This window comes from Chrysemys picta, chromosome 4, assembly GCF_011386835.1.
Source record: "Chrysemys picta bellii isolate R12L10 chromosome 4, ASM1138683v2, whole genome shotgun sequence".
NCBI lineage: Eukaryota > Metazoa > Chordata > Testudines > Emydidae > Chrysemys > Chrysemys picta.
Window position 1 is genome coordinate 8961659 of NC_088794.1, and position 17294 is coordinate 8978952.

The following is a 17294-nucleotide window of genomic DNA, read 5'->3' on the forward strand; positions in this document are numbered from 1 at the left end:
CTACTTGCCTTACCTGTAAAGGATTAAGAAGTTTCACTGAAATGTTTTGGTAAGAGGAAGTGAGTTGGCACCTGGCCAAAAGAGCCAATGGGAAGGCTAGAACTTTTTAAAATTGAGAAAAAACTTCCCCTTTGTCTGTGTGTTGTTGTTCTCTCGGGGAGAGAAAGAGCAGCTGTGCTGTAAGGCTTGGGCCAGGTATGAAAAATCATCAGCCTCATACCTAGAAACTACTCATTTGGCACCACAGCTATGTAAGTAGATCAGGAAATGTTTAGTTAGACGTGATCAGGTTTATCTCTTTATTTTGGGCTTGTGGATTCCTTTATGCTAAACACAGGTGCTTTTGTTTTGTTTTTGTAACCTTTAAGTTGGACCACAAGAAAGCCCTTCTTGGTGTTTAATCCTTTCAGTTGCTCTTTTAATATCTCTCAACAACCTGATTTTCCAGATGTATTTTCTTTCCCTGTTTTTTTAAATAAATTTACCTTTTTTAAGAACATGACTGGAGTCCTATCTCTTAGGAGGTAAGCGGTCTGGGCATATGTTTTCAAATAGCTGGTGAAAACAGGTGATTTCTTTTTCTTCCTTTTTCTTGGCTCTTCCCCGGAGGGGGACTGAAAGAGTTTGGGGGTACTCCCACAGGAAGGAATTCCCAAGTGTGCCTTCCTGGGCTCTCAAAGGGGTTCTGCACTTGGGTGGTGGCAGCATTCACCAACCCAAGACTAGGGGGGATCTGTAACCTTGGGAGTTTAATACAAGCTTGGAGTGGCACATATTAATTTTTCGAATCCTTGCGGGCCCCCCAGGGCCGGCGCTTCCACTAGGTGACCCTAGGCGGTCGCCTAGGGCGGCAGGATTTGGGGGGCGGCATTTTGCTGCCCTTGGTGGAAATTCGGTGGCAGGGGGTCCTTCTGCTCCAGATCTTCGGTGGAAATTCAGCGGTGGAAGAATTAGACTGGGGGCGGCGTGCTCAGGGAGGAGGCAGATCAGAGGTGAGCTGGGGTGGGGAGCTGCCACACAGCTCCCCGGGCAGGGGGGGTGGGGAGCTGCCATGGGGGGGGTGTGCCTCAGGGCGGAGGGGAGCTGCCGTGGGGGGAGCGCCTCAGGGCGGAGGGGATGCGGGGAGCTGCCGCAGGGCTGGGGGGAGGGCGCAAGGTGGAAGTTTCGCCTACGGCTAGAAACTTCCTTGCACCGGCCCTGGGGCCCCCACCTTCTGAACTTGAAGTGCCAGAGTGGGGAATCAGCCTTGACAATACCCATCCCTTTTTCTGAGTATCTCAGTGCCTCACACTCTTTAGTGTATTTATCCTCAGAGCCTCCCTGCCCCATACAGATGGGGACTTAAGGCACAGAAAGCCCAGGTGACCTGCCCAGTGCCACAAAGGGAGTCTTGTGCAGAGCAAACAACTGAGCCCAGGTCTCCCTGTTATGAGAGAACTGGGCTTGACCTAACTGCAGCCATTTTGGGTATACAGCCACCACTGACCATTTAAGTGGGAACACCACAAAGTCAGAAAGGATTTGTGATCTCATGAGCAGCTAAAACAGCTGCAGCTCTGCTAATAGGAATAGAGAAAGTAACAGATTCATGACAATGGGAAGGAGTGTGGATAACTGACCTCGAAGCTGGGTGCCTCTGATTATGAGTTCCATGCTGTTGCTATGACTAAAAGTTGTTTTGCTGATAAATAAAATGATGAGTTGTTTTTGCTAATGCTAGGAGAATAGTTAGCCCACTTGGGGTAACTAGAAGTTATGTGCTTTGTTTGAATAATCTATAAAAAGATAAGTAAGAGTATGTAATATAGATGAGTTCAGAGAAGTTTTTCTACAAGCAAGGAGCTAACATCTTACTCCCCAGCAGCTAGGAGGAAGGCTGATCACCTGAAATATTCTCTTGCCACTCGAAACCATCTCAGACTTTGGGTAACTATATCTGGGGTGCTCTAGACTATTGCTATTGCATATGTGCTTAAAACCCAATAAAGAAGGAGCTTTGGTTGAAAGCACTGTTTTTTGTACCACTGTGACGGGGTCTGCTTACCCTGCACTAGCTCAGACAGGGTTAAGCCCATATTATTGACAGCAGAAGTTCCACCTCCCAGGTGGGATTGGGCATGCTCCAAATGCTCTAGCAGTATAAAGGGAGGAAGCCCAGCTCGTTCTGGGCTGGCTGCTGCAGGGGAAGCACTGGTCTTGGAAGCACCTGTGGAGGACCAGCCACAGCCCCTACCTGCACTGGGGGCTGGCGCCTCCCTGGACCTGCTCAAACCCCTGTGATCGCAGGAGCCACCAGAGGTGACCGACACAGTGGACCACGGAGAAGCTGAAGCCTCATGAGGGATCTCCACATGGATACTGGTAGGAAGTGACCCAGGGAGGGTGATGGAGTGGTACCTCCCACCCGAGAATGCTCAGCGTGTTTTGGTAGGACCCCCCCCCCCTCCCCGCTGGACCAGTGGCAAATTGCTTGGCCACTGTTAGGGCACTGGGTTGGGGCCCAGTGGAGTCGGGTGGGCCCGGTCCTCCCTACTGAGGCCACCACATTCCTGTGTGAGTGACCCCCACCTATGGGACTCTGGCCACTAGGCCATGCTGCCCCCACCCCAGGGGACATCACTTGTGTTTCAGGCATCAGACCCTGACCCAGTCATCTGAGAAGCCTGGGAGTGGACATGTAGGCAGTGCCCCTCTGCCCTTAATCCCTGTTGGTGCAAGGGGGGGCATGCACCGACAGATGTGGTGGAGAATGTGGGCAACGACCGGGACTTGCTGAGAGGTCCAGGGGAAGGAATCTAGGCAACGGGAGTCCCACTGCCATCCAATATGGATACCGAGAAGCTTCTAAAGTGGATGCTGGAGAGCCAACAGCAGCAACAACAGATTCAGATGATGCAGCAGATGGCCAGCCAGCACCAGCTGCAGATGACCCAGCATCAGGAACAACAGCAACAACTCATTCATGAGTAGGCTGCCCAGCAACAAGTACAACAAGAGCATCTGGTCCAGAAGGTGGCAACTCTATTCCACCCACTGGGAGCTCCTGCCTCCGCACCCACAGGAGCAGGATCCAGAGAGACCTTGGTTGGGTTGCCAATACGCCTCACTAAGATGGGGACAGGGGATGACCCTGAGGTGTTCCTGGTCACTTTTGAGTGGGTTGCTACTGCCGCCCAGTGGCCTCTGGAGCACTGGGCCACCTTGCTAGCTCTGTATTTGACTGGACAGGCACAGACTGCCTACCGTAACCTCAACCCCCAGGAGGCCCTGGAGTACCCCCCCACCCCAGGTGAAAGTGGCCATATTGGACCATACCGGCATTAGCCCGGAGACTTACTGCCAGTGGCTCCGCAGCGAATGGTACCCCCCGCCCGGGGCTCAAACACGGGCCCTGGCACAACTGGTATGGGACCTTTGTTGGAGATGGCTGAACCTGGAGGGCTTGACAAGGCCCCAAGGGGCGGAGATGGTGGCGCTAGATTGAGTCACCCAGATCCTCCCTGTGGGAGGGCAGGAGTGGGTGCAACGCCACCAACCAGCGACCTTGTCAGCAGCTGTGGGACTAATGGAGGACTATCTGGCTGCAGAGGGGACAGAGGCACAACCCCAGGGAGTGGGAAACCCATGCAGGAGGGATGGGCCGGGTAAGGGAAACTCATGGGGTGTGGAGGCCCCAGAACTCCCATGCCTTGCCCACCCCAAGCTCACCAGACCCCCTAGCTCAGAACCCAGATGATGGGCCACTCGGATTCAGGTTAGAAGGGATTGGCACCCCAATGAGAGGTGGAGCCCACGGAAGCCAGAGATCGTTGCTGGGCATGTGGTCAAGAAGGATACTTTTGGCGTGAAAGTCCATACATGGACTATAACTATGGTCAAGTCTGGGTCGTCAGCCAAAGGGCTTGGAAAAGAGGCCTGGGAAAGTTCCTGGTCCCCGTACGGGTTGAAGGGACCCCCACGAACGCCCTTGTGGACTTGGGCTGCAGCCAGACCCTCATACAGGAGGGGCTGATCCCTGACCTTAAACTCTCTAGTGAACAGATGCATTGACAATGTGTCCATGGGGATATCCGTCCTTATCCCACAGCCTGGGTGAGGATTGAGATCGGCCTCCAGGCAGAAGTCCTCCATGTGGGCGTGGCTCCCAGATTGGCCTACCCCATAGTGCTGGGACGAGACTGGCCGGAATTCAGGGAACTCCTCCAGGAATATTAACTGCCCGCCCCACGGGAAGAAGGGGCTAGGACTCCAGGGAGGGGGCTATTTGGTCGCACACCAGAGGCAGACCCCGGGGAAGGAACGTCTACAGCTAAGGAGGCACCCACCAACTCCCGCGCTGTGAAGGATCCACCCGTGGACGACGCACTGGCAGAGCTGGAATGAGATATAGACTTCATGCAGGAGCAGAGAGAGGCCCGGACCCTGAGTAGGCCTGGGAGTAGGCCACCGCCCCAGACGAGCGAGGGGGACACTCCCTCGAGACCTCCCCTGGAGGCTGTGACAAAGCCTCCTATAGTTAGGCCATGCAAACCCCTTGGGGTGGGAAAAGACCCTCCAGAGTGTGGCCCACCAGTTTTTTTTGGCCCAGCATTCACCAAGAGGTCCAAGACTATTGCACATCTTGCCCGGAATGCCAGCGGGCTGGACCGAAATGTGTACCCTGGGCACCCCGATACCTCTGCCAGTGGTCGGCATACCCTTTGAATGCATCAGAATGGACTTGGTTGGCCCCCTGGAAAGAAGCAAGACAGGAAATTGATTTATTATGGTGATCATGGGCTATGTGACACATTATCCTGAAGCTGTCCCCCTTCAAGCAGCCATGGTGCCTGCGATTGCTACCAAACCGGTGAAGGTCTTCGCTCAGGTCGGGCTACCCAAGGAGATCCTTACTGACCAGGGCATGAACGTATCCTCTAAACTGATAGCAGAGCTGTGCCGCCTCTTGAATATACAGACACTCTGGATGTCAGTCTACCACCCACAAACAGACGGCCTAGTGGAGCACTTTAATGGCAGACCATGGAGGAGCTGAAGCCTCATGGGGGACCTCCACGCGGATACTGGTAGGAAGTGACCCAGGGAGGGTGATGGAGTGGTACCTTCCACCCGAGAACGCTCAGCATGTTTCGGTAGGAAACCACCCTCCCCCGCCACTGGGCCAGTGGCAAATTGCTTGGCCACTGTTAGGGCACTGGGTTGGGGCCCAGTGGAGTTGGGTGGGCCCAGGCCTCCCTACTGAGGCCACCACATTCCTGTGTGAGTGACCCCCACCTATGGGACTCTGACTGCTAGGCCACGTTGCCCTGACCCCAAGGGCTATTCTATGGGACTCTGGCCACTAGGCCATGCTGCCCCCACCCCAGGGGACATCACTTGTGTTTCAGGCCTCAGACCCCATCCCAGTCATCTGAGAAGCCTGGGAGTGGACTTGTAGGCAGTGCCCCTCTGCCCTTAACCCCTGTCGGTGCGAGGGGAGGGCAGGCACGCACTGCCACAACCACTCAATCAACCAGGGGCACTGTTACACCCCTCCCCACTTGACTGAAATCACCTAGAGAGAAAATTGTAAATTACTACAGATTCGGGTTCAGATAATCCCAGGTGACAGATTTGGTGAGCTAGCCAGGAGTAGTTTGCTGCAATAGAGACTAGAAGATGGAGGGACAGGGTCGCAACCTCTAATACCCATGTTGTAGTCTGCAAGTCAATTTACAGATATATTCTATTACGGGGACTCAGGACGGTAGCCTGGTTGAGGGAGAAAATATGACAGAAGTAAAGAGAATTTGCACTGATTGAAGTGCAGCATTGTGGGGCACTGACAGCCAGAGTGTAGGGGCACTGAGAGCTAGAGATCCCCCGTACCGGGGCTGACAGCAAACAGGTGATATAAGTAATGAAGTGTCTACATGGACAGTGCATCGCCCAACTACATTGACCACCTTCACGACAGGAGTAGCGCTTAGGAGTTATTAGATTGGTGTTGTGGGTGTCTTACAATTTTGAAGTGTAGACACTCAACGTAAGCTGCCTTGTGTAGACCAGGCCTCAGAGTTTGGTTTCAAAGGGATTAAAATTTATTTTGCTTAAATCCAACTTCAGCTAATTCAGTCTTGTGCCTGTCTGTGTGAGAAACTTGCAGTGATATAACTAAGGCCATGTCTACACTGGCAAATTAAAGCGCTCTAACTTGCTAGTGTGAACAGGCCCCAGTGCTCAGAGCTATTCCCCTCGTGGAGGTGGATTACCAGGACCGCTGTGAGAGCTCTCTCCCTGTGCTCACATGCAACCACACTCGCACATCAAAGCGCTGCCATCGGAGCGCTCCCACGGCAGCACTTTGTACTTCCCAGTGTAGACTTAGGGTACGTCTACACTACGAAATTAGTTCGAATTTATAGAAGCCGGTTTTATTGAAATCGGTTGTATACAGCCGATTGTGTGTGTCCACACAATAAAATGCTCTAGGTGCTCTAGTCGGCGGACCGCGTCCACAGTACAAGGCTAGCGTCGACTTCCAGAGCATTGCACTATGGGTAGCTATCCCACAGCTATCCCACAGTTCCCGCAGTCTCTGCCGCCCCTTTGAATTCTGGGTTGAGATCCCAATGCCCGGATGATGCAAAACAGTGTCGCGGGCGGTTCTGGGTACATGTCGTCAGGCCCCTCCCTCCCCCGTCACAGCAACGGCAGACAATAGATTCACGCCTCTTTACCTGGGTTACCTGTGCAGACAACATGGAGCCCGCTCAGCTCAGCTCACCGTCACCATATGTCCTCTGGGTGCCGGCAGACGTGGGACTGCATTGCTACACAGCAGCAGCTGCTAACTGCCTTTTGGCGGTAGACGGTGCAGTAGACTGGTAGCCTTCATCGGCGATCTGGGTGCTGGCAGCCGTGGGGCTTGCCTTTTGGCAGTAAATGGTGTATTACGACTATTAGCCGTCCTATTACAAGTCGGGTCATCGCACGTTAGCAGAGTCTTCCCCGAGCAGCCGATTGTGCAATAGGCCTGAAGACCATCGTCATACGCCGCCCCGTATTTGCTGCCAAGCACCCAGAAAGATGCCGAGGGCTATCAGTCACGCTGCACCATCATCTTAAGATGTAAAAAATAGATTTGCTCTGTATTCATTTGCTTCCCCCTCCCTCCGTCAAATCAACGGCCTGCTAAGCCCAGGGTTTTCAGTTTAATCTTTGGGGGGAACATTCTGTGTGACAGTTGTTTGTGTTTCTCCCTGATGCACAGCCACCGTTCTTGATTTTAATTCCCTGTGCCTGTACGCCATGTCGTCACTCAGCCCACCCTCCCTCCTTCCCCTAGTCCGTCAGATACTACGTTTGCGCCACAGCTCAGAGAGCCGAGAAGCGGTTCGTGCCTTTTCTTTGAATTCTGGGTTGAGATTCCAATGCCCGGATGATGCAAAACAGTGTCGCGGGCGGTTCTGGGTACATGTTGTCAGGCCCCTCCCCCCTCGTCACAGCAACGCAGACAATAGATTCGCGCCTTTTTACCTGGGTTACCTGTGCAGACAACATACCACGGCAAGCATGGAGCCCGCTCAGCTCAGCTGAGCTCACCGTCACCATATGTCCTCTGGGTGCTGGCAGACGTGGGACTGCATTGCTACACAGCAGCAGCTGCTAACTGCCTTTTGGCGGTAGACGGTGTAGCATGAGTGATAGCCATGGGGCTGGCAGCCGTAGGGCTGCATTGCACCAGCCCCTTGCCAGGCGATGGTATATTATGACTGGTACCCATCGTCGTCGTATTGGTGTGGCTGTCAATCATGGCCACCTGGGCAGACATGCTACTGTTTCGATGATGATGGCTACCAGTCGTAATATACTATTTTCTGCCAATTGCCCAGTATTGTCTGCTAAGCACCCAGAAGAGGCCGAGGGCGATGCTGGGTGCTGGCGGACGTGGGGCTGGCAGACGTGGGGCTGCATTGCTACACAGCAGCAGCCCCTTGCCTTTTGGCAGATGATGGTATTTTATGATTGGTATCCGTCATCGTCATACTGGTATGGGTATGGCTGTCACTCATGCTGCACCGTCGGCTGCCACCTTAAGATGTAAAAAATAGATTTGTTCTGTATTCATATGCTTCCCCTTCCTCCGTGAAATCAATGGCCTGCTAAGCCCAGGGTTTTCATTTTAATCTTTGGGGGGACCATTCTGTGTGACAGTTGTTTGTGTTTCTCCCTGTTCCTGTACCTGTACGCCATGTCGTCACTCGGCCCTCCCTCCCTCCCGCCCTCCCTCCTTCTCCTGGTCCATCAGATACTACTTTCGTGCCTTTTTTCTGACCAGGCGCCATAGCTAGCACTGGGATCATGGAGCCCGCTCAGATCACCGCGGCAATTATGAGCACTATGAACACCACGCGCATTGTCCTGGAGTATATGCAGAGCCAGGACATGCCAAGGCGAAACCCAGACCAGGCGAGGAGGCGATTGCAGCGCGGCGACGAGAGTGATGAGGAAATTGACATGGACATAGACCTCTCACAAGGCACAGGCACCAGCAATGTGGAAATCATGGTGTCACTGGGGCAGGTTGATGCCGTGGAACGCCGATTCTGGGCCCGGGAAACAAGCACAGACTGGTGGGACCGCATCGTGCTGCAGGTATGGGACGATTCCCAGTGGCTGCGAAACTTTCGCATGCGTAAGGGCACTTTCATGGAACTTTGTGACTTGCTGTCCCCTGCCCTGAAACGCCAGGATACCAAGATGAGAGCAGCCCTCACAGTTGAGAAGCGAGTGGCGATAGCCCTGTGGAAGCTTGCAACGCCAGACAGCTACCGGTCAGTCGGGAATCAATTTGGAGTGGGCAAATCTACGGTGGGGGCTGCTGTGATCCAATTTGCCAGGGCAATGAAAGACCTGGTGATAGCAAGGGTAGTGACTCTGGGCAACGTGCAGTTAATAGTGGATGGTTTTGCTGAAATGGGATTCCCAAACTGTGGCGGGGCCATAGACGGAACCCATATCCCTATCTTGTCACCGGAGCACCAAGCCACCGACTACGTAAACCGCAAGGGGTACTTTTCAATGCTGCTGCAAGCCCTGGTGGATCACAAGGGACGTTTCACCAACATCAACGTGGGATGGCCGGGAAAGGTACATGATGCTCGCGTCTTCAGGAACTCTGCTCTGTTTCGAAAGCTGGAGGAAGGGACTTTCTTCCCGGACCAGAAAGTGACCATTGGGGATGTTGAAATGCCTATCGTGATCCTTGGGGACCCAGCCTACCCCTTAATGCCATGGCTCATGAAGCCGTACACAGGCAGCCTGGACAGGAGTCAGGACCTGTTCAACTACAGGCTGAGCAAGTGCCGAATGGTGGTGGAATGTGCATTTGGACGTTTAAAAGCGCGCTGGCGCAGCTTACTGACTCGCTCAGACCTCAGCGAAAAGAATATCCCCATTGTTATTGCTACTTGCTGTGCGCTCCACAATATCTGTGAGAGTAAGGGGGAGACCTTTATGGCGGGGTGGGAGGTTGAGGCAACTCGCCTGGCCGCTGATTACGCGCAGCCAGACACCAGGGCGGTTAGAGGAGCACAGCAGGACGCGGTGCGCATCAGAGAAGCTTTGAAAACGAGTTTTGTGACTGGCCAAGCTACTGTGTGAAACTTCTGTTTGTTTCTCCTTGATGAACCCTCCAACCCCCCCCCCCCGACCCGGTTCACTCTACTTCCCTGTAAACCAACCACCCCACCCCACCCTCCCCTCCCGCTTGCAGAGGCAATAAAGTCATTTTTTTTAACATTCATGCATTCTTTATTAGTTCCTTACAGAGGTAGGGGGATAATTGCCAAGGTAGCCTGGGATGGGTGGGGGAGGAGGGATGGAAAAGGACACACTGCATTTTAAAACTTTAACTCTTATTGAAGGCCAGCCTTCTGATGCTTGGGCGATCATCTGGGGTGGAGTGACTGGGTGGACGGAGGCCCCCCCACCGTGTTCTTGGGCGTCTGGGTGAGGAGGCTATGGAACTTGGGGAGGAGGGCTGTTGGTTACACAGGGGCTGTAGCAGCGGTCTCTGCTCCTGCTGCCTTTCCTGCAACTCAACCATACGCTCGAGCATATCAGTTTGATGCTCCAGCAGACGGAGCATTGCCTCTTGCCGTCTGTCTGCAAGCTGACGCCACCTATCGTCTTCAGCCCGCCACTTGCTCTGTTCTTCCCGCGATTCAGCCCGCCACCTCTCCTCTCGTTCATATTGGGCTTTTCTCATCTCTGACATTGACTGCCTCCACGCATTCTGCTGTGCTCTATCAGCCTGGGCGGACATCTGCAGCTCCGTGAACATCTCGTCCCTCGTCCTACGTTTTCTCTTTCTAATGTTCACGAGCCTCTGCGAAGGAGAAACATTTGCAGCTGGCGGAGGAGAAGGGAGAGGTGGTTAAAAAAGACACATTTTAGAGAACAATGGGTACACTCTTTCATTACAAGGTCGCATATTTCGGCTTGCAGGCAGCCATCGTAGGCCACAGTGTTTTGGCTTTTTTAACCTTCTTAACATGCGGGAAAGGTTGCAAACAGCAGTGCATTTCCCATATCAAGGATGAATTGGGTTGTCCATTTAAAATGGGGTTTCAATGTAAAAGGAGGGGGCTGCGGTTTCCCGGTTAACATGCGGCACAAATACAAGTAACCCCCCCCACACACACACACACACACACGATTCTCTGGGATGATCAATTCACCCCTCCCCCCACCGCGTGGTTAACAGCGGGGAACATTTCTGGTCAGAAGAGCAGGAACGGGCGCCTCTGAATGTCCCCTTAATAAAATCACCCCATTTCAACCAGGAGAGCTTTCTGGAGATGTCCCTGGAGGATTTCCGCTCCATCCCCATACACGTTAACAGACTTTTCCAGTAGATGTACTGGCCGCGATTGCCAGGGCAAAGTAATCATTAAACACGCTTGCTTTTTTTTTGTAATGTTTACAAATAGTTACAAAGTTACACTCACCAGAGGTCTCCTGTGTGCCCTGAGGGTCTTGGGTGAGTTCGGGGGTTACTGGTTCCAGGTCCAGGGTCACAAACATATCCTGGCTGTTGGGGAAACCGGTTTCTCCGCTTCCTTGCTGCTGTGAGCTACCTACAGTACCTCCATCGTCATCTTCCTCGTTCCCCGAACCGTCTTCCCTGTGTGTTTCTCCAGTGAGAGAGTCATAGCACACGGTTGGGGTAGTGGTGGCTGCACCCCCTAGGATCGCATGCAGCTCCGCGTAGTAGCGGCAAGTTTGCGGCTCTGCCCCGGACCTTCCGTTTGCTTCTCTGGCTTTGTGGTAAGCTTGCCGTAGCTCCTTAATTTTCACGCGGCACTGCTGTGTGTCCCTGTTATGGCCTCGGTCCTTCATGGCCTTGGAGATCTTTTCTAATACTTTTCCATTTCTTTTACTGCTACGGAGTTCAGCTATCACTGCTTCATCTCCCCATATGGCGAGCAGATCTCGTACCTCCCGTTCGGTCCATGCTGGAGCTCTTTTGCGATCCTGGGAGGACTCCATCACGGTTACCTGTGCTGATGAGCTCTGCGGGGTCACCTGTGCTCTCCACGCTGGGCAAACAGGAAATGAAATTCAAACCTTCGCGGGTCTTTTCCTGTCTACCTGGTCAGTGCATCTGAGTTGAGAGTGCTGTCCAGAGCGGTCACAATGAAGCACTGTGGGATAGCTCCCGGAGGCCAATAACGTCGAATTCCGTCCACACTACCCCAATTCCGACCCGCAAAGACCGGTTTTATCGCTAATCCCCTCGTCAGAGGTGGTGTAAAGAAACCGGTTTAAAGGACCCTTTAAGTCGAAAGAAAGGGCTTCGTTGTGTGGACGTGTCCAGGCTTAATTCGGTTTAACGCTGCTAAAGTCGACCTAAACCCGTAGTGTAGACCAGGCCTTAGTCTAAAGGTGTGATTGTTTAAACTACTTTAGTTAAATTGGTTTCAATTCCTGTGTGGACACCTTTAGTCCTGTTTAAGGCTGACATTCTGGTTAAGGGTTTGGCTACACTTGCGAGTTAGAGCGCGTTAAAGCAGCCCCGGGTGCCATAGCTCACTACCCGTCCATGCTGGCAAGGCACGTAGAGCGCTCTGACTCTGCAGCTAGAGCACTCCTGGTACTCCATCTCGGCGAGTGGAATAACATTTGATGTGCCTTGGCTACAACGCCCGGGCGTCAGTGTGAACGAGGTGTTGCATTACTGCGCTCTGATCGGCCTCCGGAAACATCCCATAATCCCCTTAAGTGAAGTGGCCACTCTTGTCATTGTTTTGAAATCACTGCAGGAATGTGGATATGCCCTTTGAAAGCTCCGTTTCTGACAGCCGGCTGCTTATCTGCTCCGAGGCAAAGCAACCATTACTGTGGAATCCTGTGTGAGAGAGAAAGGCGGGGAGGGAAGGGGGGTCTGCTGCTGTCTGAACTTACAAGACACCATGCTGACATGCAGTGATGAACTGCCAAAATATTAACAGGTTCCCTCCTCCTCACCCCACGAGGGGGTCGTGGCCCCCCCAGGACCTCTGCCCCATCCACCCCCCTTCCCTGTCCCCGGACTGCCCCCTGCCGCCCCATCCAACCCCTCCTCTCATTCCTGATGGCCCCCCGGGACCTCTGCCCCATCCAACCACCCCTTATCTCTGTCCCCGACTACCCCTGGAACCCCTGCCCCTGACTGCCCCCCACCGCCCCATCCAACCCCTGCTCCTTCCTGACTGCCCCCCCGGGACCCTTGCCCCCATTCAATTCCCCTGTTCCCTGCCCTCTGACCGCGCTGACCCCTATCCATCCCCTCATAACCCCCCGAACTCCCCTGCCCTCTTCCAACACCCGCTTCCTGCCCCCTTACCGTGCTGCCTGGAGCCGCTCGGCCAGGGCCGGGTCCACTTGGCCAGGACCGGGTCTGGGTCTGGGCTGGGGGTGCTCGGCCGGGATCAGGCTGGGACCAGGCCGGGGGCAGGTCCGGGTACGGGCCGGGGGCGCTCAGCTGGGACTGGCACCGGCGCCTCGGGGCCCGAGCCGGGCGGGCTGGAGCCGCTCGGCCGGGACTGGCACCGGCGCCACGGGTCCTGAGCCGGGCCGGAGCCAGGGGGCCGGAGCCGAGGGCACTCGGCTGGGGCCAGGCCAGGGCTGGGGGGCCAGGCCGGGACCAGGCTGGGGCTGCGAAGCTCGGCCAGGGCCAGGCTGGGGGTACCAGGCCGGAGGGAGCCACTCGGCCCGGGGCTGGGCACGCCACGCCTCCCTGGAGCCCTCCTCGTGCCGCCCTGCCCCCCCCCCCCGATTACCTGCCTGCCTGATGCTTGTTTCAGATTTCCCGCAAACATCTGATTCACGGGAAGCAGGGAAGCGGGAGGAGAAGGGGGGCAGAGTGTTCAGGGAAGGAGGGGGAAGTGAGCTGGGGCCGGGGGCACGGTGGACAGCTGCCGGAGCTGTCCACCCTGGTTGTCCCGGAACAACCGGTTCGAAAAGGGCTTCTAAATTTAACAACCAGCTCCAGCTCACCACTGCTGACATGCTCTCAGCCCCCCAAAAACCCACTCTCTCTCCCCCCACATACACACAACACACTTCCTGTCACACTCCACCCCACCCCACCCCCATTTGAAAAGCACGTTGCAGTCACATGCTGGGATAGCTACCCATGATGCACCGCTCCCAATGCCGCTGCAAGTGCTGCAAATGTGGCCACGCCAGTGCGCTTGAAGCTGTCAGTGTGGACAGACAGCAGAGCTTTCACTACTGCGCTCTACGAAGGCTGGTTTAACTCAAAGCACTCTACATTTGCAAGTGTAGCATGCCCTAAGATGACTCTGGCCTAGTCTATGCTACAGAAGTCCCAGCGCTCTGTGTAATCCACTTCCATGAGGAGAATAGCGCAGAGCACTGGGAGACCAGTTCCCAGCCTGTCCACACTAGCACTTTAAAGTGCTCAAACTTGCTGCGCTCAGGGGAGGCGGGGATTTTTCACACCCCTGAGCCAGCAAGTTAGAGCGCTTTAACTTGCCAGTGTAGACATGGCCTAGGAGCCGGGCTAAGCTGAACAGAAATAAGCCACTCTTACACTGAAATGAGAGTAATCACACAGGATTTTCAACTAGTTTAACTAAACAGTTTAATTAAGCCAGTGGAAGTTTGAGAGCAGACTTGGCCTGAAATCACTATTAAAATCAAGTTAGTTAAATTTACTGCAAAAGGCCATGTGGACATCACATAATATATCCCATTTGTGGAAACCTGGCTTGTTTTGGTTCATCTTAAACATTTTCCCAACTGGCTTAAACTGAATTGATATAAAACAAATTTATATCAGTGGAAGAGCTCAGCCTTAAAATTAAATCACTTTGGTGCCATTTCTTTGTGCGGATATAACATGTCCCACCAGCAGCATGGATTGAACCTGTGATTATCTAGCACTAACAGCAGGAGCTGTTCCTACCTGAGTTGTAAGACACCTCTCTGCTAGTAAAAGGCAGTAGCCGGCTCATTCATCTATCTGATTCGACCATTGGCAGGAGGGGGAAGAGGGAGACAGACGGTCACAACGTGTAAGGGTGAGTTATATAGAGAAGGTTTAAAGTAGAACGGAGAAATTTTTGATAAATTGTTTTTTTCATTGATAAATGCAGCTTCATTGAACCCAATGTTTCAAAATTGTCAAATCATTTTTGTTTTGGGACTTTCTAAATGAAAAAAATGTTTTCTGGTGCAAAGTGACTTTGTTTTAGAATTGAAACTGATTAGATTGAAAGCAAAAGGTTAAAATGAGAAAAAAAATGAAATATTTCAAAGCTATCAAAATGAAACGTTTCAGCTGATCCAAAATGGAAAAACTAGGTTGTTTAGTTTGTGAATATTTTGGGGATTTTGTCTTCTTGACCTGATTCAAAGTGAGGGGCAGGGAAATTTTATCTTTTGAAAATATTCATAGAATGTTCAAACGCTATTAAAAAAACTCCTATGCCAATTCATTTCACTAGAATGAAAAGAAATTTTCTCCCAAATGTATATGCATGCTGTGATAAATGAGGGGGCAGCACCCTTGTGTAACTCCTCAACCATTCAGTTAGCTATAGAATCCTCCTTAGCAGCTGTACCCTAATTGCCTTACCTGTAAAGGGTTAAGAGGTAAGCTTAAAATGAGTTGACACGTGACCAGGGGAAACAATAGGGAAGCTGTACCCTTTCAAATTGGGAAAAACTGCTGGGTGTGGGTGTCTTTGTTCTCAGGGCTGCAGAGAGGCAGACAGGCAGCAACTATGCTGTAAAAAGCTTTGGGCCAGGTTTGAAAAATCATCAGTATCATACCTAGAAACTACTCATTTGGAACCCCAGATATGTAAGTAGATCAGGAAAAGTATAGGTAGATGCGATTAGGAATCTTTTTTGTTTTGGCTTGTGGCTTCCTCTATGCTAACCCCAGGTGCTTTTGTTTTGTTATTGTTTGCTTGTAACCTTTAAGATGAACCCCCAAGCAAGTCATTTTTGGTGTTTAATCCCTAATAGCCTAAGTTTTCAGATGTGTGTTCTTTCTTTTTTCAATAAAATTTACCTTTTCTAAGAACATGATTAGATTTCTGTGTCTTAAGAGGCTGTGCTTTTGTTAATCAGCTGATACAACAGCTGAGCTTCCCTTTTCTTTTGTTTTCTTTCTCGACTTCCCCAAGGAAGGTGTGAAAAAGCCGAGAGGCCTCAGAAAAAAAAATCTTCCCAAGTGAGCTTTTTCCTGGACTGGCAAAAGGCAGTTTTCACTTGGGTGGTGGCAGCATTACCAGCCTTGAGTGGCAAGTATTAATTTTTGGAGTCCTTGCGGGCCCCCACCTTCTGCACTTGGAGTGCCAGAGTGGGGAATTAGCCTTGACACACGCACACACATATAAGCACACACACTCACACGGGGCTCTCAGACATACCCCCCCACCTCACTTTTACAGTCTCCAAATCTGGTAATAATTAGAAGAATGTGACACTTTCTTGTTCCATTGTTTATTGAGAGGCACAGGGAAATGTCTGCATTGAAAGCCAGGCAGAAAACTATAGTTGCAAATATTTTTTTCTAACACCTAATTTTCATGTAGCTGCAAAGCACCAAGAAGAGACTCACAGATTGTAAGGCCAGAAGAGACCACTATGATCACATAGTCTGTAATGCGGTGCATGCCATGACACTGCCCGAAGAACTGGTGAGGATTCCATCTGCTAAAGCACAAGTAAAGAGCTAGAATACAATGGAGGGAGATTCGGACCAATTAGAGGCCTAATGCTCTGTTATCCATGGGGTCTTCTCCTTCTCTGTTCTGCACCTTGTGTCGTCCTTGCTCCAAGAGAGGGCAACGTGGCTGCAAAGGACCTTTCTGATTTGGTGGGACTTTACATGCGCTTTGCTCAGGTGCAAATGACTGCAGGAGTAGCCAGGCTGCAAAGAACCAGCACCACTGAGCCCAGTGAGTTACTGCTCAGTGCACTTGGAAGTTGTGCTGGTCTGACACTGTCAGTGAGGAGTGTGATCGTTTTACCAAAATAGCTATACTCCGGCCAGCCCTAGGCTGGGGACAGTTACACTTGTATGATAGCAGCTAGTGCTTTTCATCTGCAGATGCCACAGCACTTTATGTAACAGATCAGTATCATTTCCCCCATTTTACTGAACAGAACATAGGTCTCTTGAGTGTCAGTCCCTGGCTCTAGCCACTGGGCTCCAATGCTTCCCCTTACAGATAAATGCACTTACAGAGGTATCGCTTATTCCCCTTTTCTACACTGGTATCATTAAAGTGCTACATGTTGACAAGGCCTAAGTGGCACGAGAATCATACCCACCATTTGTAGTTCTCGGTGGGTGAAATTCACCTGCTTGCAGAAAGCAACACGCAAAGCAACACTTCCATAACTGGTCATGCCCATAACATCTCAACTCAAATGCCCGGGCCTAGGCACACTTACATCTGACTGAAGGCTTATTTTGATTCAGCTGATACATAGGCCTGGTGATTTGATGAGACTCACTTCTCAAGGAAGCTCCTCTTTCTAAATCACCGTGAATTACAGGCTGGGCACAGCAATTCATTTTGATCTCTACAGGAAACAATTCATGGCAGAGGTGCTGACTTTCTGATGTGCCAGGAGGTGCTCTCCCCTGGCTCTGCCCCAGTGCCCGGCCCCACTCTACCCCTTCGCCCAAGACCCCACCCCCACCCTGTCCCATTCTGCCCCCTCCCATGAGTGTGCAGCGCCCTTGCTCCTCCCCCCCCCCCCCCCCCCCCCCCCCGTGCCTC

The 17294-nt window shown here is 52.4% G+C and overlaps 1 protein-coding gene across 1 annotated transcript; it reads right to left on the bottom strand.

The window, feature by feature from the left end:
- Positions 1–9752: 9752 nt before the first annotated feature.
- Positions 9753–11922, bottom strand: LOC135983329 (uncharacterized). The gene is made up of 2 exons (XM_065594423.1): positions 10995–11922; positions 9753–10395 (listed from the first exon to the last, which is right to left on the bottom strand). Exons 1-2 carry the CDS (start codon positions 11533–11535, stop codon positions 9893–9895), a joined length of 1044 nt encoding a protein of 347 aa, XP_065450495.1. The 5' UTR covers positions 11536–11922; the 3' UTR covers positions 9753–9892.
- Between the last annotated feature and the right edge of the window lie 5372 nt (positions 11923–17294).

Coding starts and splice junctions, on each gene's coding strand:
- LOC135983329 (XM_065594423.1), bottom strand. CDS start 11,535: ATGGAGTCCTCCCAGGATCGCAAAAGAGCTCCAGCATGGACCGAACGG. Junction 10,396..10,994: donor GGGCACACAGGAGACCTCTG/GTGAGTGTAACT, acceptor CTCCTCCGCCAG/CTGCAAATGTTTCTCCTTCG.